Genomic DNA, 22,866 nt, shown 5'->3' with positions numbered 1-22,866 from the left:
TGAGGGGAGAGAGGAGACAACGAAGTTCCATTCGTAACACAATATAATAGGGATTTCGGTAAAATCAAGAGTATTATCAGCAAACACTGGCATGTCCGGCAGCACGACCCGGCTCTGAAAAGAACATAAACCCCACAATCCAAGAGGGATTTTTAAAAAGGCAGGGAACCTGGAAACAAGGCTGGCACCGACCTGGCACCGACCTGGCACCGACCTGGCACCGACCTGGCACCGACCTGGCACCGAGCGCTTTTACATCTTCTGCTAGCCAGCCAGACTCGCTGTCCCAACAGAGCGGCTCTTACACGTGTGTTCCTAGTATCGCCTGCTCCCAGGGTACGCGTGTGTTCCTAGTAACGCCTGCTCCCAGGGTACGCGTGTGTTCCTAGTATCGCCTGCTCCCAGGGTACACGTGTGTTCCTAGTATCGCCTGCTCCCAGGGTACGCGTGTGTTCCTAGTATCGCCTGCTCCCAGGGTACGCGTGTGTTCCTAGTATCGCCTGCTCCCAGGGTACGCGTGTGTTCCTAGTATCGCCTGCTCCCAGGGTACGCGTGTGTTCCTAGTATCGCCTGCTCCCGGGGTACGCGTGTGTTCCTAGTATCGCCTGCTCCCGGGGTACGCGTGTGTTCCTAGTATCGCCTGCTCCCGGGGTACGCGTGTGTTCCTAGTAACGCCTGCTCCCAGGGTACGCGTGTGTTCCTAGTAACGCCTGCTCCCAGGGTACGCGTGTGTTCCTAGTATCGCCTGCTCCCAGGGTACGCGTGTGTTCCTAGTATCGCCTGCTCCCAGGGTACACGTGTGTTCCTAGTATCGCCTGCTCCCAGGGTACGCGTGTGTTCCTAGTATCGCCTGCTCCCAGGGTACGCGTGTGTTCCTAGTATCGCCTGCTCCCAGGGTACGCGTGTGTTCCTAGTATCGCCTGCTCCCAGGGTACGCGTGTGTTCCTAGTATCGCCTGCTCCCGGGGTACGCGTGTGTTCCTAGTAACGCCTGCTCCCAGGGTACGCGTGTGTTCCTAGTAACGCCTGCTCCCGGGGTACGCGTGTGTTCCTAGTATCGCCTGCTCCCGGGGTACGCGTGTGTTCCTAGTAACGCCTGCTCCCGGGGTACGCGTGTGTTCCTAGTAACGCCTGCTCCCGGGGTACGCGTGTGTTCCTAGTAACGCCTGCTCCCGGGGTACGCGTGTGTTCCTAGTATCGCCTGCTCCCGGGGTACGCGTGTGTTCCTAGTAACGCCTGCTCCCGGGGTACGCGTGTGTTCCTAGTAACGCCTGCTCCCGGGGTACGCGTGTGTTCCTATAACGCCTTCTCCCAGGGTACGCGTGTGTTCCTAGTAACGCCTGCTCCCGGGGTACGCGTGTGTTCCTAGTAACGCCTGCTCCCGGGGTACGCGTGTGTTCCTATAACGCCTTCTCCCAGGGTACGCGTGTGTTCCTAGTAACGCCTGCTCCCAGGGTACGCGTGTGTTCCTAGTAACGCCTGCTCCCGGGGTACGCGTGTGTTCCTAGTAACGCCTTCTCCCAGGGTACGCGTGTGTTCCTAGTAACGCCTGCTCCCGGGGTACGCGTGTGTTCCTAGTAACGCCTGCTCCCAGGGTACGCGTGTGTTCCTAGTAACGCCTGCTCCCGGGGTACGCGTGTGTTCCTATAACGCCTGCTCCCGGGGTACGCGTGTGTTCCTAGTATCGCCTGCTCCCGGGGTACGCGTGTGTTCCTAGTATCGCCTGCTCCCGGGGTACGCGTGTGTTCCTAGTATCGCCTGCTCCCGGGGTACGCGTGTGTTCCTAGTATCGCCTGCTCCCGGGGTACGCGTGTGTTCCTAGTATCGCCTGCTCCCGGGGTACGCGTGTGTTCCTAGTATCGCCTGCTCCCGGGGTACGCGTGTGTTCCTAGTAACGCCTGCTCCCGGGGTACGCGTGTGTTCCTAGTAACGCCTGCTCCCGGGGTACGCGTGTGTTCCTAGTAACGCCTGCTCCCGGGGTACGCGTGTGTTCCTAGTATCGCCTGCTCCCGGGGTACGCGTGTGTTCCTAGTATCGCCTGCTCCCGGGGTACGCGTGTGTTCCTAGTATCGCCTGCTCCCGGGGTACGCGTGTGTTCCTAGTATCGCCTGCTCCCGGGGTACGCGTGTGTTCCTAGTAACGCCTGCTCCCGGGGTACGCGTGTGTTCCTAGTAACGCCTGCTCCCGGGGTACGCGTGTGTTCCTATAACGCCTTCTCCCAGGGTACGCGTGTGTTCCTAGTAACGCCTGCTCCCGGGGTACGCGTGTGTTCCTAGTATCGCCTGCTCCCGGGGTACGCGTGTGTTCCTAGTAACGCCTGCTCCCGGGGTACGCGTGTGTTCCTAGTAACGCCTGCTCCCGGGGTACGCGTGTGTTCCTAGTAACGCCTGCTCCCGGGGTACGCGTGTGTTCCTAGTAACGCCTGCTCCCGGGGTACGCGTGTGTTCCTAGTAACGCCTGCTCCCGGGGTACGCGTGTGTTCCTAGTAACGCCTGCTCCCGGGGTACGCGTGTGTTCCTAGTATCGCCTGCTCCCGGGGTACGCGTGTGTTCCTAGTAACGCCTGCTCCCGGGGTATGTGTGTGTTCCTAGTATCGCCTGCTCCCGGGGTACGCGTGTGTTCCTAGTATCGCCTGCTCCCGGGGTACGCGTGTGTTCCTAGTATCGCCTGCTCCCGGGGTACGCTTGTGTTCCTAGTATCGCCTGCTCCCGGGGTACGCGTGTGTTCCTAGTATCGCCTGCTCCCGGGGTACGCGTGTGTTCCTATAACGCCTGCTCCCGGGGTACGCGTGTGTTCCTAGTATCGCCTGCTCCCGGGGTACGCGTGTGTTCCTAGTATCGCCTGCTCCCGGGGTACGCGTGTGTTCCTAGTATCGCCTGCTCCCGGGGTACGCGTGTGTTCCTAGTATCGCCTGCTCCCGGGGTACGCGTGTGTTCCTATAACGCCTGCTCCCAGGGGAGAGGTGATTACTGTGCCACAGCGTGTTCATTGCCGCACACCATCTGTTGTGTACATGCTGCGGTGCCCATGTGGTCCCCAGTGTGTGGGACGTACCAGTAAACCACTGAGGGTCCCCATACTGGGGCGTATGGGCAATATTAGAAGACATTTCTCCCTTAAACGCGGGGGAGACCCTGCGGGCCTCGTGTATACAGCTCTCGTGTATACAGCAATAGTCAGGACCCGTCTATTTATTTATAACATGTGTTACCCGGAAGTAACAACGTGATTGGTGAAGAAACTGGCGCTAATTTAAGTGCTAGTGATCACTTAAAATACAGTGTCTATATATAACACGTATATAGTGATATAAAATAAAATCGTGACTCAAAATAGTGCAGTAGTGAAAATATAATAAACGTTGTAACCCCCTGCTCGGACCCTCTGGAAGGGACTGTCTTGGCTGGTCCCAGAAGATCAAACGATATTTTCTCAACCCAGGGGGAGCATGTGGGAGAAAACACAACAGACAAAACACACTAAGTGCAGACTATATGGTTCAGGTGTGAGGTAATAATGATGCTTGGCCTCTATGTGCTGCCTGCTCACAGGATGTAGGTAGGATAAGTACAGTGGCGTGATCAGTAGAAAGTGGTGGGTCCCTCTAACCATGCACAGGAAGCAGCTGGGACTGAGGTATCAGTAGCAGGTGTACATGGAAAGATAAAGACAGACCTCCATGGTGCAGATCAATGGTAAACAGATAAACTTTATGAAATATTATAAAATGTGCACTCACAATGTATAAAATCAAAATCAGCGTTTTGTCACTATATAAGTGATAGGAGGGTAAGGGTGGTTGCCGCAGCTCACCGCACCGCCGATCACTTATGAGTCATGGATGGGGTATGTCTCTGTGTGCGGTTGGGGATGGGGTATGTCTCTGTGTGCGGTTGGGGATGGGGTATGTCTCTGGGTGCGGTTGGGGATGGGGTATGTCTGGGTGCAGTTGGGGATGGGGTATGTCTCTGGGTGCAGTTGGGGATGGGGTATGTCTGGGTGCAGTTGGGGATGGGGTATGTCTCTGGGTGCGGTTGGGGATGGGGTATGTCTCTGTGTGCGGTTGGGGATGGGGTATGTCTCTGTGCGGTTGGGGATGGGGTATGTCTCTGTGTGCGGTTGGGGATGGGGTATGTCTCTGGGTGCGGTTGGGGATGGGGTATGTCTCTGTGTGCGGTTGAGGATGGGGTATGTCTCTGGGTGCGGTTGGGGATGGGTTATGTCTCTGGGTGCAGTTGGGGATGGGGTATGTCTCTGTGTGCGGTTGGGGATGGGGTATGTCTCTGGGTGCGGTTGAGGATGGGGTATGTCTCTGGGTGCAGTTGGGGAAGGGGTATGTCTCTGTGCGGTTGGGGATGGGGTATGTCTCTGTGCGGTTGGGGATGGGGTATGTCTCTGTGTGCGGTTGAGGATGGGGTATGTCTCTGGGTGCGGTTGGGGATGGGGTATGTCTCTGGGTGCAGTTGGGGATGGGGTATGTCTCTGTGTGCGGTTGAGGATGGGGTATGTCTCTGGGTGCAGTTGGGGATGGGGTATGTCTCTGTGCGGTTGGGGATGGGGTATGTCTCTGGGTGCGGTTGGGGATGGGGTATGTCTCTGGGTGCGGTTGGGGATGGGGTATGTCTCTGTGCGGTTGGGGATGGGGTATGTCTCTGGGTGCGGTTGGGGATGGGGTATGTCTCTGTGCGGTTGGGGATGGGGTATGTCTCTGGGTGCAGTTGGGGATGGGGTATGTCTCTGGGTGCAGTTGGGGATGGGGTATGTCTCTGTGCGGTTGGGGATGGGGTATGTCTCTGTGTGGTTGGGGATGGGGTATGTCTCTGGGTGCGGTTGGGGATGGGGTATGTCTCTGTGTGCGGTTGGGGATGGGGTATGTCTCTGTGTGCGGTTGGGGATGGGGTATGTCTCTGGGTGCGGTTGAGGATGGGGTATGTCTCTGGGTGCGGTTGGGGATGGGGTATGTCTCTGGGTGCGGTTGGGGATGGGGTATGTCTCTGGGTGCAGTTGAGGATGGGGTATGTCTCTGTGTGCGGTTGGGGATGGGGTATGTCTCTGTGTGCGGTTGAGGATGGGGTATGTCTCTGTGTGCGGTTGAGGATGGGGTATGTCTCTGTGTGCGGTTGAGGATGGGGTATGTCTCTGGGTGCGGTTGGGGATGGGGTATGTCTCTGGGTGCAGTTGGGGATGGGGTATGTCTCTGGGTGCGGTTGGGGATGGGGTATGTCTCTGGGTGCGGTTGGGGATGAGGTATGTCTCTGGGTGCGGTTGAGGATGGGGTATGTCTCTGGGTGCGGTTGGGGATGGGGTATGTCTCTGTGTGCGGTTGGGGATGGGGTATGTCTCTGTGCGGTTGAGGATGGGGTATGTCTCTGTGTGCGGTTGAGGATGGGGTATGTCTCTGTGTGCGGTTGGGGATGGGGTATGTCTCTGGGTGCGGTTGGGGATGGGGTATGTCTCTGTGTGCGGTTGAGGATGGGGTATGTCTCTGTGTGCGGTTGAGGATGGGGTATGTCTCTGTGTGCGGTTGGGGATGGGGTATGTCTCTGTGCGGTTGGGGATGGGGTATGTCTCTGTGCGGTTGAGGATGGGGTATGTCTCTGTGCGGTTGAGGATGGGGTATGTCTCTGTGTGCGGTTGAGGATGGGGTATGTCTCTGTGTGCGGTTGGGGATGGGGTATGTCTCTGGGTGCGGTTGGGGATGGGGTATGTCTCTGTGTGCGGTTGAGGATGGGGTATGTCTCTGTGTGCGGTTGAGGATGGGGTATGTCTCTGTGTGCGGTTGGGGATGGGGTATGTCTCTGTGTGCGGTTGGGGATGGGGTATGTGTCTGTGTGCAGTTGGGGATGGGGTATGTCTCTGTGTGCGGTTGAGGATGGGGTATGTCTCTGTGTGCGGTTGAGGATGGGGTATGTCTCTGTGTGCGGTTGAGGATGGGGTATGTCTCTGTGTGCGGTTGAGGATGGGGTATGTCTCTGTGTGCGGTTGAGGATGGGGTATGTCTCTGTGTGCGGTTGAGGATGGGGTATGTCTCTGGGTGCGGTTGGGGATGGGGTATGTCTCTGGGTGCAGTTGGGGATGGGGTATGTCTCTGTGTGCAGTTGGGGATGGGGTATGTCTCTGGGTGCAGTTGAGGATGGGGTATGTCTCTGTGTGCAGTTGGGGATGGGGTATGTCTCTGGGTGCAGTTGAGGATGGGGTATGTCTCTGTGTGCGGTTGAGGATGGGGTATGTCTCTGGGTGCAGTTGAGGATGGGGTATGTCTCTGGGTGCAGTTGAGGATGGGGTATGTCTCTGGGTGCAGTTGAGGATGGGGTATGTCTCTGGGTGCAGTTGAGGATGGGGTATGTCTCTGGGTGCGGTTGAGGATGGGGTATATCTGTGTGTGCAGTTGGTGATGGGGTATGTCTCTGGGTGCAGTTGGGGATGGGGTATGTCTCTGGGTGCGGTTGGGGATGGGGTATGTCTCTGGGTGCAGTTGGGGATGGGGTATGTCTCTGGGTGCAGTTGAGGATGGGGTATGTCTCTGTGTGCAGTTGGGGATGGGGTATGTCTCTGGGTGCGGTTGGGGATGGGGTATGTCTCTGTGTGCGGTTGGGGATGGGGTATGTCTCTGTGTGCGGTTGGGGATGGGGTATGTCTCTGGGTGCAGTTGGGGATGGGGTATGTCTCTGGGTGCGGTTGAGGATGGGGTATGTCTCTGGGTGCAGTTGAGGATGGGGTATGTCTCTGGGTGCAGTTGGGGATGGGGTATGTCTCTGGGTGCGGTTGGGGATGGGGTATGTCTCTGGGTGCAGTTGGGGATGGGGTATGTCTCTGTGTGCGGTTGGGGATGGGGTATGTCTCTGTGTGCGGTTGAGGATGGGGTATGTCTCTGGGTGCAGTTGAGGATGGGGTATGTCTCTGTGTGCGGTTGGGGATGGGGTATGTCTCTGGGTGCAGTTGAGGATGGGGTATGTCTCTGTGTGCGGTTGAGGATGGGGTATGTCTCTGGGTGCAGTTGGGGATGGGGTATGTCTGGGTGCAGTTGGGGATGGGGTATGTCTCTGGGTGCGGTTGGGGATGGGGTATGTCTCTGGGTGCGGTTGGGGATGGGGTATGTCTCTGTGCGGTTGGGGATGGGGTATGTCTCTGTGCAGTTGGGGATGGGGTATGTCTCTGGGTGCAGTTGGGGATGGGGTATGTCTCTGGGTGCAGTTGGGGATGGGGTATGTCTCTGTGTGCGGTTGGGGATGGGGTATGTCTCTGTGCGGTTGGGGATGGGGTATGTCTCTGGGTGCAGTTGGGGATGGGGTATGTCTCTGGGTGCAGTTGGGGATGGGGTATGTCTCTGGGTGCAGTTGGGGATGGGGTATGTCTCTGGGTGCGGTTGAGGATGGGGTATGTCTCTGTGTGCGGTTGGGGATGGGGTATGTCTCTGTGCGGTTGGGGATGGGGTATGTCTCTGGGTGCAGTTGGGGATGGGGTATGTCTCTGGGTGCGGTTGGGGATGGGGTATGTCTCTGTGTGCGGTTGGGGATGGGGTATGTCTCTGTGCGGTTGGGGATGGGGTATGTCTCTGTGTGCGGTTGGGGATGGGGTATGTCTCTGTGTGCAGTTGGGGATGGGGTATGTCTCTGGGTGCGGTTGGGGATGGGGTATGTCTCTGGGTGCGGTTGGGGATGGGGTATGTCTCTGGGTGCGGTTGGGGATGGGGTATGTCTCTGGGTGCGGTTGGGGATGGGGTATGTCTCTGGGTGCGGTTGGGGATGGGGTATGTCTCTGGGTGCAGTTGGGGATGGGGTATGTCTCTGGGTGCAGTTGGGGATGGGGTATGTCTCTGTGCGGTTGGGGATGGGGTATGTCTCTGGGTGCAGTTGGGGATGGGGTATGTCTCTGTGTGCGGTTGAGGATGGGGTATGTCTCTGTGCAGTTGGGGATGGGGTATGTCTCTGGGTGCAGTTGGGGATGGGGTATGTCTCTGGGTGCGGTTGGGGATGGGGTATGTCTCTGTGCAGTTGGGGATGGGGTATGTCTCTGGGTGCAGTTGGGGATGGGGTATGTCTCTGTGCGCAGTTGAGGATGGCGTATGTCTCTGTGCGGTTGGGGATGGGGTATGTCTCTGTGTGCGGTTGGGGATGGGGTATGTCTCTGTGCGGTTGGGGATGGGGTATGTCTCTGGGTGCAGTTGGGGATGGGGTATGTCTCTGGGTGCGGTTGGGGATGGGGTATGTCTCTGTGCAGTTGGGGATGGGGTATGTCTCTGGGTGCAGTTGGGGATGGGGTATGTCTCTGGGTGCGGTTGGGGATGGGGTATGTCTCTGGGTGCGGTTGGGGATGGGGTATGTCTCTGGGTGCGGTTGGGGATGGGGTATGTCTCTGGGTGCAGTTGGGGATGGGGTATGTCTCTGGGTGCGGTTGGGGATGGGGTATGTCTCTGGGTGCGGTTGGGGATGGGGTATGTCTCTGGGTGCGGTTGGGGATGGGGTATGTCTCTGGGTGCGGTTGGGGATGGGGTATGTCTCTGGGTGCATTTGGGGATGGGGTATGTCTCTGGGTGCAGTTGGGGATGGGGTATGTCTCTGGGTGCAGTTGGGGATGGGGTATGTCTCTGGGTGCGGTTGGGGATGGGGTATGTCTCTGGGTGCGGTTGGGGATGGGGTATGTCTCTGGGTGCGGTTGGGGATGGGGTATGTCTCTGGGTGCAGTTGGGGATGGGGTATGTCTCTGGGTGCGGTTGGGGATGGGGTATGTCTCTGTGTGCGGTTGGGGATGGGGTATGTCTCTGGGTGCGGTTGGGGATGGGGTATGTCTCTGGGTGCGGTTGGGGATGGGGTATGTCTCTGGGTGCAGTTGGGGATGGGGTATGTCTCTGGGTGCGGTTGGGGATGGGGTATGTCTCTGGGTGCGGTTGGGGATGGGGTATGTCTCTGGGTGCAGTTGGGGGTGGGGTATGTCTCTGTCCCGTGAAGTCCTTGCATTGTACGGTGTATGACTCTGATTTCCCTTGGATCCCACTATCGAACATCACACCACACGCGTGTCTAATATATATGTTTTAAAGCTGCTGTTCAGTCTTTTTTTTTTTTTTTTTTACTTCAATAGTTTTATGTGGGCAATCTCTAATTACCTATAGAACTGTATAGCTGCCGGTCAATTCGTTCTCCATGTATTCATCGGCGAAATTTGGTGACATAATTAGTGAAGGGATATGTTTTTCTTCTGCTTCTGTCTCTCAGTGGAAGCTCATGAATATTCATGAGCACTCCTGCACTGACATGTGCTAGAGGGAGGGCAGGGATGACAAAGGGGTGTGCCAGGGCTTGTGACAGGACATGGAGGGGCAGTGCCTTAGCAAATGGTTGTTAAAATAGAATACAAGAAAATTGGTTTTTCAAAGTTGTTTTTTTAAAAACAGAAAATGCTAAAAGTATTTTTTCTTACTACAGAACTGATTTATTAAAAAACCCACATGCAGGATATTGCCTGAACTGCAGCTTTAATCCTTATGTAATTCCCATGATCTTCACGGGTTTCCAATATTATACTTTGTATCCCTATTTGCTCGGATTCAAATCATCTGTAGCCTACGATGAGATTTACGGTGCGCAGTAGGGGCGCAGTAGGGGCGCAGTAGGGGCGCAGTAGGGGCGCAGTAGGTACACGCCTTCCTGCCCATCTATTTTTAACGCTGTTGAATATATGAATATAATATTTTTGCATCACTATAGGTGGGACTTTTTGATTTGATGTAGGGTTGTACCCCTGTGGTTACCTGTGATTGGCCGTATCATTGTCCATAGCCCGGGCACACAGATATAGGTGTGACTTTTTGATTTGATGTAGGGTTGTACCCCTGTGGTTACCTGTGATTGTCCGTATCATTGTCCATAGCCCGGGCTCACAGATATGTGTGCTTGTTTTGTGTATTTGGCAGGAGTCACACTATTGTGTCTATAGTTTTTATTCTCAGTATTCTTTTCTTGCTGTTTATGCGGGAGAGACCGGTCTTTCCGGTAACATGTTTTTAATATAGAATGTCATGTTTTTTAAATATTCCTTAAGGAATTGTATATATGTATATATGTATAGAACACACAAATGAAAAGGACAAAGACAACCCCCTTGTTAGCACTCTAAATTACACCTAAAGAAAATCTACTAATAAAGATTATATTGCAAGAACCAGATGCACTGCAGAGTCAGAAAAATGAACAAGATTTTATTGGAATAACAGCAAGACACACTAACTTAAAAACATGAATATACTAAAGACAGCCTAACAAAATGTATGTATCAAAAATATATTGGATAAAAGGGGGACTGTTAATCTAGTGAATGAATTCTATTTTACCTCAAAAAAACTAAAAATGTGTCTAAATGAATATAAATTGTAACACAGAAGTAGTTTAAGATAACCCTTGAAGGTAATACAAAATATTATAAATCCCTACTGGCATGAATGCCTAATAGAGAGATATATGATGGATTGTGGCATGGAGGAAAAGTATATGATCAATGACCCAGTATACAACCAGGAAAAATAATATATTACCAAAAATAAAGGGGGAAGAACAAAGCAAACAGGGAAAAAAATGATATAAAAATAATAATCATACCCTGCCTAGCAATTCCCCCCAAAAAAGAAAACAATGAGAACTGATGCAGCAAACAAAAAAATATACCTATTAATGACATGCTAACAAACCCAGTCATACAAATGGAAAATACAGCAGTGCCTAGCACTGCAAGGACAAGTAATGCCCAGACAGCAAAGAGAGTTAATACTCAGCTGTGGCAGGGTTGCGTGAGGCATGTGTCCATCAGGTTGTAGAAGGTTTGTGAGGCGTGTGTCCATCAGGTTGTAGAAGGTTTGTGAGGCATGTGTCCATCAGGTTGTAGGAGGTTTGTGAGGCATGTGTCCATCAGGTTGTAGAAGGTTTGTGAGGCATGTGTCCATCAGGTTGTAGAAGGTTTGTGAGGCGTGTGTCCATCAGGTTGTAGGAGGTTTGTGAGGCGTGTGTCCATCAGGTTGTAGAAGGTTTGTGAGGCGTGTGTCCATCAGGTTGTAGAAGGTTTGTGAGGCGTGTGTCCATCAGGTTGTAGAAGGTTTGTGAGGCGTGTGTCCATCAGGTTGTAGGAGGTTTGTGAGGCGTGTGTCCATCAGGTTGTAGAAGGTTTGTGAGGCGTGTGTCCATCAGGTTGTAGAAGGTTTGTGAGGCATGTGTCCATCAGGTTGTAGAAGGTTTGTGAGGCGTGTGTCCATCAGGTTGTAGAAGGTTTGTGAGGCGTGTGTCCATCAGGTTGTAGAAGGTTTGTGAGGCATGTGTCCATCAGGTTGTAGAAGGTTTGTGAGGCATGTGTCCATCAGGTTGTAGAAGGTTTGTGAGGCGTGTGTCCATCAGGTTGTAGAAGGTTTGTGAGGCGTGTGTCCATCAGGTTGTAGAAGGTTTGTGAGGCGTGTGTCCATCAGGTTGTAGAAGGTTTGTGAGGCGTGTGTCCATCAGGTTGTAGAAGGTTTGTGAGGCGTGTGTCCATCAGGTTGTAGAAGGTTTGTGAGGCATGTGTCCATCAGGTTGTAGAAGGTTTGTGAGGCGTGTGTCCATCAGGTTGTAGAAGGTTTGTGAGGCATGTGTCCATCAGGTTGTAGAAGGTTTGTGAGGCATGTGTCCATCAGGTTGTAGAAGGTTTGTGAGGCGTGTGTCCATCAGGTTGTAGAAGGTTTGTGAGGCATGTGTCCATCAGGTTGTAGAAGGTTTGTGAGGCGTGTCCATCAGGTTGTAGAAGGTTTGTGAGGCGTGTGTCCATCAGGTTGTAGAAGGTTTGTGAGGCGTGTGTCCATCAGGTTGTAGAAGGTTTGTGAGGCGTGTGTCCATCAGGTTGTAGAAGGTTTGTGAGGCGTGTGTCCATCAGGTTGTAGAAGGTTTGTGAGGCGTGTGTCCATCAGGTTGTAGAAGGTTTGTGAGGCGTGTGTCCATCAGGTTGTAGAAGGTTTGTGAGGCATGTGTCCATCAGGTTGTAGAAGGTTTGTGAGGCGTGTGTCCATCAGGTTGTAGAAGGTTTGTGAGGCATGTGTCCATCAGGTTGTAGAAGGTTTGTGAGGCATGTGTCCATCAGGTTGTAGAAGGTTTGTGAGGCGTGTGTCCATCAGGTTGTAGAAGGTTTGTGAGGCATGTGTCCATCAGGTTGTAGAAGGTTTGTGAGGCGTGTCCATCAGGTTGTAGAAGGTTTGTGAGGCGTGTGTCCATCAGGTTGTAGAAGGTTTGTGAGGCGTGTGTCCATCAGGTTGTAGAAGGTTTGTGAGGCGTGTGTCCATCAGGTTGTAGAAGGTTTGTGAGGCGTGTGTCCATCAGGTTGTAGAAGGTTTGTGAGGCGTGTGTCCATCAGGTTGTAGGAGGTTTGTGAGGCATGTGTCCATCAGGTTGTAGAAGGTTTGTGAGGCGTGTGTCCATCAGGTTGTAGAAGGTTTGTGAGGCGTGTGTCCATCAGGTTGTAGAAGGTTTGTGAGGCGTTTGTCCATCAGGTTGTAGAAGGTTTGTGAGGCGTGTGTCCATCAGGTTGTAGAAGGTTTGTGAGGCGTGTGTCCATCAGGTTGTAGAAGGTTTGTTCCAATGTTTGTGCATAGCAGAGATAAAGATTATTTGGATGGACTTGTGAAGGATCTGTTGCAGCATTTTCTGATTCTCTTTATTTATTATATAGGTGTTGAGCAACTTCCTTTTTTGTGTGTTTTATGTGTATATGTATATATGTGTATATATGTATATATGTGCGTCCCTAAATATTGGGACAATAACCCCATTCTTATAAGTGCGTAACCTACAAGGGTCTGTTATACCTTTGTGTATTTTTTAACTCTAAGATCCCTTTATGATGTACACATGTGAATATGTATTACAGGTCGTCCTCGCGATCCAACTTTACAACCAATGGCATATCCAGCGCTTTACAACGCAACGCTAAGGGGCGTTATCCCACGCCGGGACGCGTTATCCCGCGCAGGGGCGCGTTATCCCACGCCGGGACGCACTATCCCACGCCGGGACGCGCTATCCCACGCCGGGACGCGTTATCCCACGCCGGGACGCGTTATCCCACGCCGGGACGCGTTATCCCACGCAGGGGCGCGTTATCCCGCGCAGGGGCGCGTTATCCCACGCCGGGGCGCGTTATCCCACGCCGGGACGCGTTATCCCACGCAGGGGCGCGTTATCCCGCGCAGGGGCGCGTTATCCCACGCCGGGACGCACTATCCCACGCCGGGACGCGTTATCCCACGCCGGGGCGCGTTATCCCACGCCGGGGCGCGTTATCCCACGCAGGGACGCGTTATCCCACGCCGGGACGCGTTATCCCACGCCGGGACGCGTTATCCCACGCCGGGACGCGTTATCCCACGCCGGGACGCGTTATCCCACGCCGGGACGCGCTATCCCACGCCGGGACGCGTTATCCCACGCCGGGACGCGCTATCCCACGCCGGGACGCGCTATCCCACGCCGGGACGCGTTATCCCACGCCGGGACGCGTTATCCCACGCCGGGACGCGCTATCCCACGCCGGGACGCGTTATCCCACGCCGGGACGCACTATCCCACGCCGGGACGCGCTATCCCACTTATCCCGCGCCGGGACGCGTTATCCCACGCCGGGACGCGTTATCCCACGCCGGGACGCGTTATCCCACGCCGGGACGCGCTATCCCACGCCGGGGCGCGCTATCCCACGCCGGGGCGCGTTATCCCACGCCGGGACGCGCTATCCCACGCCGGGACGCGCTATCCCACGCCGGGACGCGTTATCCCACGCAGGGACGCGCTATCCCACGCCGGGACGCGTTATCCCACGCCGGGACGCGCTATCCCACGCCGGGACGCGCTATCCCACGCCGGGACGCGCTATCCCACGCCGGGACGCGCTATCCCACGCCGGGACGCGCTATCCCACGCCGGGACGCGTTATCCCACGCCGGGAGGCGTTATCCCACACCGGGACGCGTTATCCCACGCCGGGACGCACTATCCCACGCCGGAACGCGTTATCCCACGCCGGAACGTGCTATCCGACGCCGGGACGCGCTATCCCACGCCGGGACGCGTTATCCCACGCCAGGACGCGTTATCCCACGCCGGGAGGCGTTATCCCACGCCGGGACGCACTATCCCACGCCGGGACGCGTTATCCCACGCCGGGACGCACTATCCCACGCCGGAACGTGCTATCCGACGCTCACCGTTACTCATTAACATGGGACTCACTTTACAACGGTTTCACTATCCAACGCTACTTCCAGAACAGGTTCTGTTGGATAACAGAGGACTGCCTGTATGTATATAGTGTGTGCAGGTATATGTATAGGGGGGTGTATTATATAACCGAGGACTGCCTGTATGTATATAGTGTGTGCAGGTATATGTATAGGGGGGGTGTATTATATAACCGAGGACTGCCTGTATGTATATAGTGTGTGCAGGTATATGTATAGGGGGGGTGTATTATATAACCGATGACTGACTGTATGTATATAGTGTGTGCAGGTATATGTATAGGGGGGGTGTATTATATAACCGAGGACTGCCTGTATGTATATAGTGTGTGCAGGTATATGTATAGGGGGGGTGTATTATATAACCGAGGACTGCCTGTATGTATATAGTGTGTGCAGGTATATGTATAGGGGGGGTGTATTATATAACCGAGGACTGCCTGTATGTATATAGTGTGTGCAGGTATATGTATAGGGGGGGTGTAGTATATAACCGAGTACTGCCTGTATGTATATAGTGTGTGCAGGTATATGTATAGGGGGGGTGTAGTATATAACCGAGGACTGACTGTAGTATTATTGTTTAAAAACAGAAAATTCTGTCGGACACTAGAGGGCGCAGTTGCATCAGCAGTCGACTTACCAACAAATAGATACTATACCACAGTATGCTCACATAGCATAGCTCGGTCAGTGCCAGCGGGGACTCAGCCTCACATAGCATAGCTCGGTCAGTGCCAGCGGGGACTCAGCCTCACATAGCACAGCTCGGTCAGTGCCAGCGGGGAGACAGCCTCACATAGCACAGCTCGGTCAGTGCCAGCGGGGACTCAGCCTCACATAGCACAGCTCGGTCAGTGCCAGCGGGGACTCTGCCTCACATAGCATAGCTCGGTCAGTGCCAGCGGGGACTCAGCCTCACATAGCACAGCTCGGTCAGTGCCAGCGGGGAGACAGCCTCACATAGCACAGCTCGGTCAGTGCCAGCGGGGAGTCAGCCTCACATAGCATAGCTCGGTCAGTGCCAGCGGGGAGACAGCCTCACATAGCACAGCTCGGTCAGTGCCAGCGGGGACTCAGCCTCACATAGCATAGCTCGGTCAGTGCCAGCGGGGAGACAGCCTCACATAGCACAGCTCGGTCAGTGCCAGCGGGGAGACAGCCTCACATAGCACAGCTCGGTCAGTGCCAGCGGGGAGTCAGCCTCACATAGCATAGCTCGGTCAGTGCCAGCGGGGAGTCAGCCTCACATAGCATAGCTCGGTCAGTGCCAGCGGGGACTCGGCCTCACATAGCATAGCTCGGTCAGTGCCAGCGGGGACTCAGCCTCACATAGCACAGCTCGGTCAGTGCCAGCGGGGAGTCAGCCTCACATAGCATAGCTCGGTCAGTGCCAGCGGGGACTCAGCCTCACATAGCATAGCTCGGTCAGTGCCAGCGGGGAGTCAGCCTCACATAGCATAGCTCGGTCAGTGCCAGCGGGGAGTCGGCCTCACATAGCATAGCTCGGTCAGTGCCAGCGGGGACTCGGCCTCACATAGCACAGCTCGGTCAGTGCCAGCGGGGACTCGGCCTCACATAGCATAGCTCGGTCAGTGCCAGCGGGGACTCGGCCTCACATAGCATAGCTCGGTCAGTGCCAGCGGGGACTCGGCCTCACATAGCACAGCTCGGTCAGTGCCAGCGGGGACTCGGCCTCACATAGCACAGCTCGGTCAGTGCCAGCGGGGACTCGGCCTCACATAGCATAGCTCGGTCAGTGCCAGCGGGGAGTCAGCCTCACATAGCACAGCTCGGTCAGTGCCAGCGGAGACTCAGCCTCACATAGCACAGCTCGGTCAGTGCCAGCGGGGACTCGGCCTCACATAGCACAGCTCGGTCAGTGCCAGCGGGACTCGGGCTCACATAGCATAGCTTGGTCAGTGCCAGCGGGGAGTCGGCCTCACATAGCAAAGCTCGGTCAGTGCCAGCGGGGACTCAGCCTCACATAGCATAGCTCGGTCAGTGCCAGCGGGGACTCGGCCTCACATAGCATAGCTCGGTCAGTGCCAGCGGGGAGTCAGCCTCACATAGCATAGCTCGGTCAGTGCCAGCGGGGACTCGGCCTCACATAGCATAGCTCGGTCAGTGCCAGCGGGGAGTCAGCCTCACATAGCACAGCTCGGTCAGTGCCAGCGGGGACTCGGCCTCACATAGCATAGCTCGGTCAGTGCCAGCGGGGACTCTGCCTCACATAGCATAGCTCGGTCAGTGCCAGCGGGGACTCGGCCTCACATAGCATAGCTCGGTCAGTGCCAGCGGGGACTCAGCCTCACATAGCACAGCTCGGTCAGTGCCAGCGGGGACTCGGCCTCACATAGCATAGCTCGGTCAGTGCCAGCGGGGAGTCAGCCTCACATAGCACAGCTCGGTCAGTGCCAGCGGGGACTCGGCCTCACATAGCATAGCTCGGTCAGTGCCAGCGGGGAGTCAGCCTCACATAGCACAGCTCGGTCAGTGCCAGCGGGGACTCGGCCTCACATAGCATAGCTCGGTCAGTGCCAGCGGGGACTCGGCCTCACATAGCACAGCTCGGTCAGTGCCAGCGGGGACTCGGCCTCACATAGCATAGCTCGGTCAGTGCCAGCGGGGACTCGGCCTCACATAGCATAGCTCGGTCAGTGCCAGCGGGGACTCGGCCTCACATAGCATAGCTCGGTCAGTGCCAGCGGGGACTCGGCCTCACATAGCACAGCTCGGTCAGTGCCAGCGGGGACACAGCCTCACATAGCATAGCTCGGTTAGTGCCAGCGGGGACTCGGCCTCACATAGCACAGCTCGGTCAGTGCCAGCGGGGACTCGGCCTCACATAGCATAGCTCGGTCAGTGCCAGCGGGGACTCGGGCTCACATAGCACAGCTCGGTCAGTGCCAGCGGGGACTCGGCCTCACATAGCATAGCTCGGTCAGTGCCAGCGGGGACTCGGCCTCACATAGCACAGCTCGGTCAGTGCCAGCGGGGACTCAGCCTCACATAGCACAGCTCGGTCAGTGCCAGCGGGGACTCGGCCTCACATGGCATAGCTCGGTCAGTGCCAGCGGGGACTCAGCCTCACATAGCATAGCTCGGTCAGTGCCAGCGGGGACTCTGCCTCACATAGCATAGCTCGGTCAGTGCCAGCGGGGACTCGGCCTCACATAGCACAGCTCGGTCAGTGCCAGCGGGGACTCGGCCTCACATAGCATAGCTCGGTCAGTGCCAGCGGGGACTCGGCCTCACATAGCACAGCTCGGTCAGTGCCAGCGGGGACTCGGCCTCACATAGCATAGCTCGGTCAGTGCCAGCGGGGACTCGGCCTCACATAGCACAGCTCGGTCAGTGCCAGCGGGGACTCAGCCTCACATAGCACAGCTCGGTCAGTGCCAGCGGGGACTCGGCCTCACATAGCACAGCTCGGTCAGTGCCAGCGGGGACTCTGCCTCACATAGCATAGCTCGGTCAGTGCCAGCGGGGACTCAGCCTCACATAGCACAGCTCGGTCAGTGCCAGCGGGGACTCGGCCTCACATAGCACAGCTCGGTCAGTGCCAGCGGGGACTCAGCCTCACATAGCACAGCTCGGTCAGTGCCAGCGGGGACTCAGCCTCACATAGCACAGCTCGGTCAGTGCCAGCGGGGAGTCAGCCTCACATAGCATAGCTCGGTCAGTGCCAGCGGGGACTCGGCCTCACATAGCATAGCTTTGTCAGTGCCAGCGGGGACTCGGCCTCACATAGTATAGCTCGGTCAGTGCCAGCGGGGACTCGGCCTCACATAGCATAGCTCGGTCAGTGCCAGCGGGGACTCAGCCTCACATAGCATAGCTCGGTCAGTGCCAGCGGGGACTCAGCCTCACATAGCACAGCTCGGTCAGTGCCAGCGGGGACTCAGCCTCACATAGCACAGCTCGGTCAGTGCCAACGGGGACTCAGCCTCACATAGCACAGCTCGGTCAGTGCCAGCGGGGACTCAGCCTCACATAGCACAGCTCGGTCAGTGCCAGCGGGGACTCAGCCTCACATAGCATAGCTCGGTCAGTGCCAGCGGGGACTCGGCCTCACATAGCACCGCTCGGTCAGTGCCAGCGGGGACTCGGCCTCACATAGCACAGCTCGGTCAGTGCCAGCGGGGACTCGGCCTCACATAGCACAGCTCGGTCAGTGCCAGCGGGGACTCAGCCTCACATAGCACAGCTCGGTCAGTGCCAGCGGGGACTCGACCTCACATAGCACAGCTCGGTCAGTGCCAGCGGGGACTCTGCCTCACATAGCATAGCTCGGTCAGTGCCAGCGGGGACTCGGCCTCACATAGCACAGCTCGGTCAGTGCCAGCGGGGACTCGGCCTCACATAGCACAGCTCGGTCAGTGCCAGCGGGGACTCGGCCTCACATAGCACAGCTCGGTCAGTGCCAGCGGGGACTCGGCCTCACATAGCATAGCTCGGTCAGTGCCAGCGGGGACTCGGCCTCACATAGCACAGCTCGGTCAGTGCCAGCGGGGACTCGGCCTCACATAGCATAGCTCGGTCAGTGCCAGCGGGGACTCGGCCTCACATAGCATAGCTCGGTCAGTGCCAGCGGGGAGTCGGCCTCACATAGCATAGCTCGGTCAGTGCCAGCGGGGACTCGGCCTCACATAGCATCGCTCGGTCAGTGCCAGCGGGGACTCGGCCTCACATAGCACAGCTCGGTCAGTGCCAGCGGGGACTCGGCCTCACATAGCACAGCTCGGTCAGTGCCAGCGGGGAGTCGGCCTCACATAGCATAGCTCGGTCAGTGCCAGCGGGGACTCGGCCTCACATAGCACAGCTCGGTCAGTGCCAGCGGGGACTCGGCCTCACATAGCACAGCTCGGTCAGTGCCAGCGGGGACTCGGCCTCACATAGCACAGCTCGGTCAGTGCCAGCGGGGACTCGGCCTCACATAGCATAGCTCGGTCAGTGCCAGCGGGGAGTCAGCCTCACATAGCACAGCTCGGTCAGTGCCAGCGGGAAGTCAGCCTCACATAGCATAGCTCGGTCAGTGCCAGCGGGGACTCGGCCTCACATAGCAAAGCTCGGTCAGTGCCAGCGGGGACTCGGCCTCACATAGCATAGCTCGGTCAGTGTCAGCGGGGACTCGGCCTCACATAGCACAGCTCGGTCAGTGCCAGCGGGGACTCGGGCTCACATAGCACAGCTCGGTCAGTGCCAGCGGGGACTCGGCCTCACATAGCAGCGCTGGCACCTCCACATTAGCACTGTAACCAGCATCTTATATGATTATATATGGCTTATCAACATGGAGAGGCTTTTAGGTGCCTCCAAGAATTATTGCTAACACCCAGCTGACCTTTTTTACGTCTTTTAACAACCGTACCTGTAATTAGTCTAATTCACACACATCTGCTGGAGATGTCACTCCGCAGCAGCGGGCTGAATATATGCAATCCAGCCCTATATAAGCATTGCTCCCCAGGCCCACTGCATGAGCCTGACGAGGCACACACATGCGAAACGCGTTGTTCATGCAGGGACCGGGACTTTGATCTTTTTGACGGCATTCGGCCACAGTTGCTTACCCAAGCGCCTCAGCTGCAGTCCTGATCCCCGGACGCGGGGCACGGAGAACACTGCGTCAGGGTGCGCAGGTTTGCTGCGCTCACCGGAGTGGTCTCCTATTTGGGAGTTTGCTGTTACTCACCGTTTTAACTTAATAAATGACACAATGTATCTGTACTTGTGGTGTTATATATATATATATATATATATATATAATGAAGGGCAGTTGGCACACTGTAAACTGATAATCCACTGATGCTTGTCCCATATGCACACATAAACAGATACATTTTACCAGATGGAGGTCCGGAAAAACGAGACAGCACACAGCCAGGGAAATCCAGAAATATTGTATTCAATAGAAATACATGGCACTGCATCCAACGTTTCGGACGTCCCTGAGGAAGGTCACACTTTGATGACCGAAACATTGGATGCAGTGCCATGTATTTCTATTGAATACAATATTTCTGGATTTCCCTGGCTGTGTGCTGTCTAGTTATTCCCGGACCGCCATCTGGTAAAATGTGTATATATATATCTATCTATCACACACACACATGTGTGCCTAGACGTTCTTTAGGTTCCAGGCTGTGCATGCATAGATGTTCTTCAGGTTCCAGGCTGTGCGTGCCTAGATGTTCTTTAGGTTCCAGGCTGTGCATGCATAGATGTTCTTTAAGTTCCAGACTGTGCATGCATAGATGTTCTTCAGGTTCCAGGCTGTGCGTGCCTAGACGTTCTTTAGGTTCCAGGCTGTGCGTGCCTAGACGTTCTTTAGGTTCCAGGCTGTGCGTGCCTAGACATTCTTTAGGTTCCAGGCTGTGCGTGCCTAGACGTTCTTTAGGTTCCAGGCTGTGCGTGCCTAGACGTTCTTTAGGTTCCAGGCTGTACGTGCCTAGACGTTCTTGAGGTTCCAGGCTGTACATGCATAGACGTTCTTGACGTTCCAGGCTGTACATGCATAGATGTTCTTTAAGTTCCAGGCTGTGCATGCATAGATGTTCTTGATGTTCCAGGTTGTGCATGCATAGATGTTCTTGATGTTCCAGGTTGTGCATGACTTTACGTTCTTCAGGTTTCAGGCTGTGCATGGCTAGATGTTCTTCAGGTTCCAGGCTGTGCGTGCCTAGGTGTTCTTGATGTTCCAGGTTGTGCATGACTTTACGTTCTTCAGGTTTCAGGCTGTGCATGGCTAGATGTTCTTCAGGTTCCAGGCTGCTACACACCGCCCATAACTCCAGGACACGCTTACATATTCTACCAACGGAATCACTCCCCCTCCCTCAACCGGGCATACATATTTTTCAGCAGACGCTCTCCGGAGCGCACGGCAGTTGGACACTCTATCCAGGCTGTACGTGCCTACATGTTCTTGAGGTTCCAGGCTGTGCATGTTTAGATGTTTTTGAGGTTTCCAGGCTGTGCGCGCCTAGAGGTTCTTGAGGTTCCAGGCTGTGCGTGCCTAGATGTTCTTGGGGTTTCCAGGCTGTGCGCGCCTAGATGTTCTTGAGGTTTCCAGGCTGTGCGTGCCTAGATGTTCTTGAGGTTTCCAGGCTGTGCGCGCCTAGATGTTCTTGAGGTTTCCAGGCTGTGCGCGCCTAGATGTTCTTGAGGTTCCAGGCTGTGTGCGCCTAGATGTTCTTGAGGTTTCCAGGCTGTGTGCGCCTAGATGTTCTTGAGGTTCCAGGCTGTGCGTGACTAGCTGTCTTACTCCTCCTCTCTCTGTCGCTGTGGGCTGTGCGCACCTAGATGCTCTTCATGTTCCAGGCTGTGCGTGACTAGCTGTTCTTGAGGTTCCAGGCTGTGCATGACTAGATGTTCTTGAGGTTCCAGGCTGTGCGTGACTAGATGTTCTTGAGGTTCCAGGCTGTGTGTGACTAGATGTTCTTGAGGTTCCAGGCTGTGCGTGACTAGATGTTCTTGAGGTTCCAGGCTGTGCGTGACTAGATGTTCTTGAGGTTCCAGGCTGTGCGTGCCTAACTGTCTTACTCCCCCTCTCTGTGTAGCTCGCCCTGGAGGGACACCAGGATTACATCCACTGCCTGGCACTGCGTGACCAGCAGAGGGAGTGTGTTTCTGGGAGCGAGGATGGATCCGTCAGGCTGTGGGGTGAGTCCAGTGATGTCATAACACAGCACCGCACTGTCTCTCCTGTGATGTCATACCTCAGAGCCCCGCTCTGTCCCTCCTGCTGATGTCATACCTGTTGATGACCCGCTCTGTCCCTCCTGCTCATGCTCTTGGAGTCTCTAACCCGCCATCTTTTCTTCTGTCAGATCTCCGCAGTGGGACTCAGACTCACAAGATTGAAGTGTATAAATACGAGGTAAAGCCCCCCTCACCCCTGTGACCTCTGACCCTGTCGCATGGTCTGTGCAGTAACTCCCTTTCCGTGCCCCTCACCCGTGACCTCTAACCCTGTCGCATGGTCTGTGCAGTAACTCCCTTTCTGTGCCCCTCACCCCTGTGACCTCTGACCCTGTCGCATAGTCTGTGCAGTAACTCCCTTTCTGTGCCCCTCACCCCTGTGACATCTGACCCTGTCGCATAGTCTGTGCAGTTACTCCCTTTCCGTGCCCCTCACTCCTGTGACCTCTGACCCTGTCGCATGGTCTGTGCAGTAACTCCCTTTCCGTGCCCCTCACTCCTGTGACCTCTGACCCTGTAACTCCCTTTCCGTGCCTCTGACCCCTGTAGGAGTGTGCGCAGTAACTCCTGTGCCCCTCACCCCTGTGACCTCTGACCCCGTAACACCCTTGCCGTGCCCTTCACCCCTGTGACCTCTGACCCCTGTAGGAGTGTGCCCGGCCTCAGTACGGGAAGTGGATCAGCTGCCTGGCCACGGACTCCGACTGGATGGTGAGTATCCTAGAGGTGCCGAAAATTGTAGCCCTGGAGGTGCCGGGTGGAGGTGTAACTGCCCCTCTCCCTCCCCCTAGGTGTGTGGGGGGGGTCCCATGCTGACGTTGTGGCACCTACGCTCTGTGACCCCCACGACCGTCTTCCCGATCCAGGAGAGTCAGCAACAAGTCATGTTCTACCAGGACATGGTGAGTGGGAATGTCA

General features: G+C 55.7%; 1 protein-coding gene across 1 annotated transcript in view; it reads left to right on the top strand.

Annotated features, from left to right (window-relative positions):
• Positions 1 to 22,866, top strand: part of THOC6 (THO complex subunit 6) — a 40,308-nt gene that overhangs the window by 16,635 nt on the left and 807 nt on the right. The window contains 4 exon segments of the mRNA XM_075581763.1: positions 21,807 to 21,909; positions 22,077 to 22,126; positions 22,597 to 22,659; positions 22,740 to 22,862. Coding sequence (XP_075437878.1) covers positions 21,807 to 21,909; positions 22,077 to 22,126; positions 22,597 to 22,659; positions 22,740 to 22,862 — 339 coding nt within the window.

Source organism: Ascaphus truei, unplaced genomic scaffold, assembly GCF_040206685.1.
Source record: "Ascaphus truei isolate aAscTru1 unplaced genomic scaffold, aAscTru1.hap1 HAP1_SCAFFOLD_1564, whole genome shotgun sequence".
Classification (NCBI taxonomy): Eukaryota; Metazoa; Chordata; class Amphibia; order Anura; family Ascaphidae; genus Ascaphus; species Ascaphus truei.
Note: the sequence above shows the minus strand (reverse complement) of the source record. Positions and strands in the feature narration are given on the sequence as shown.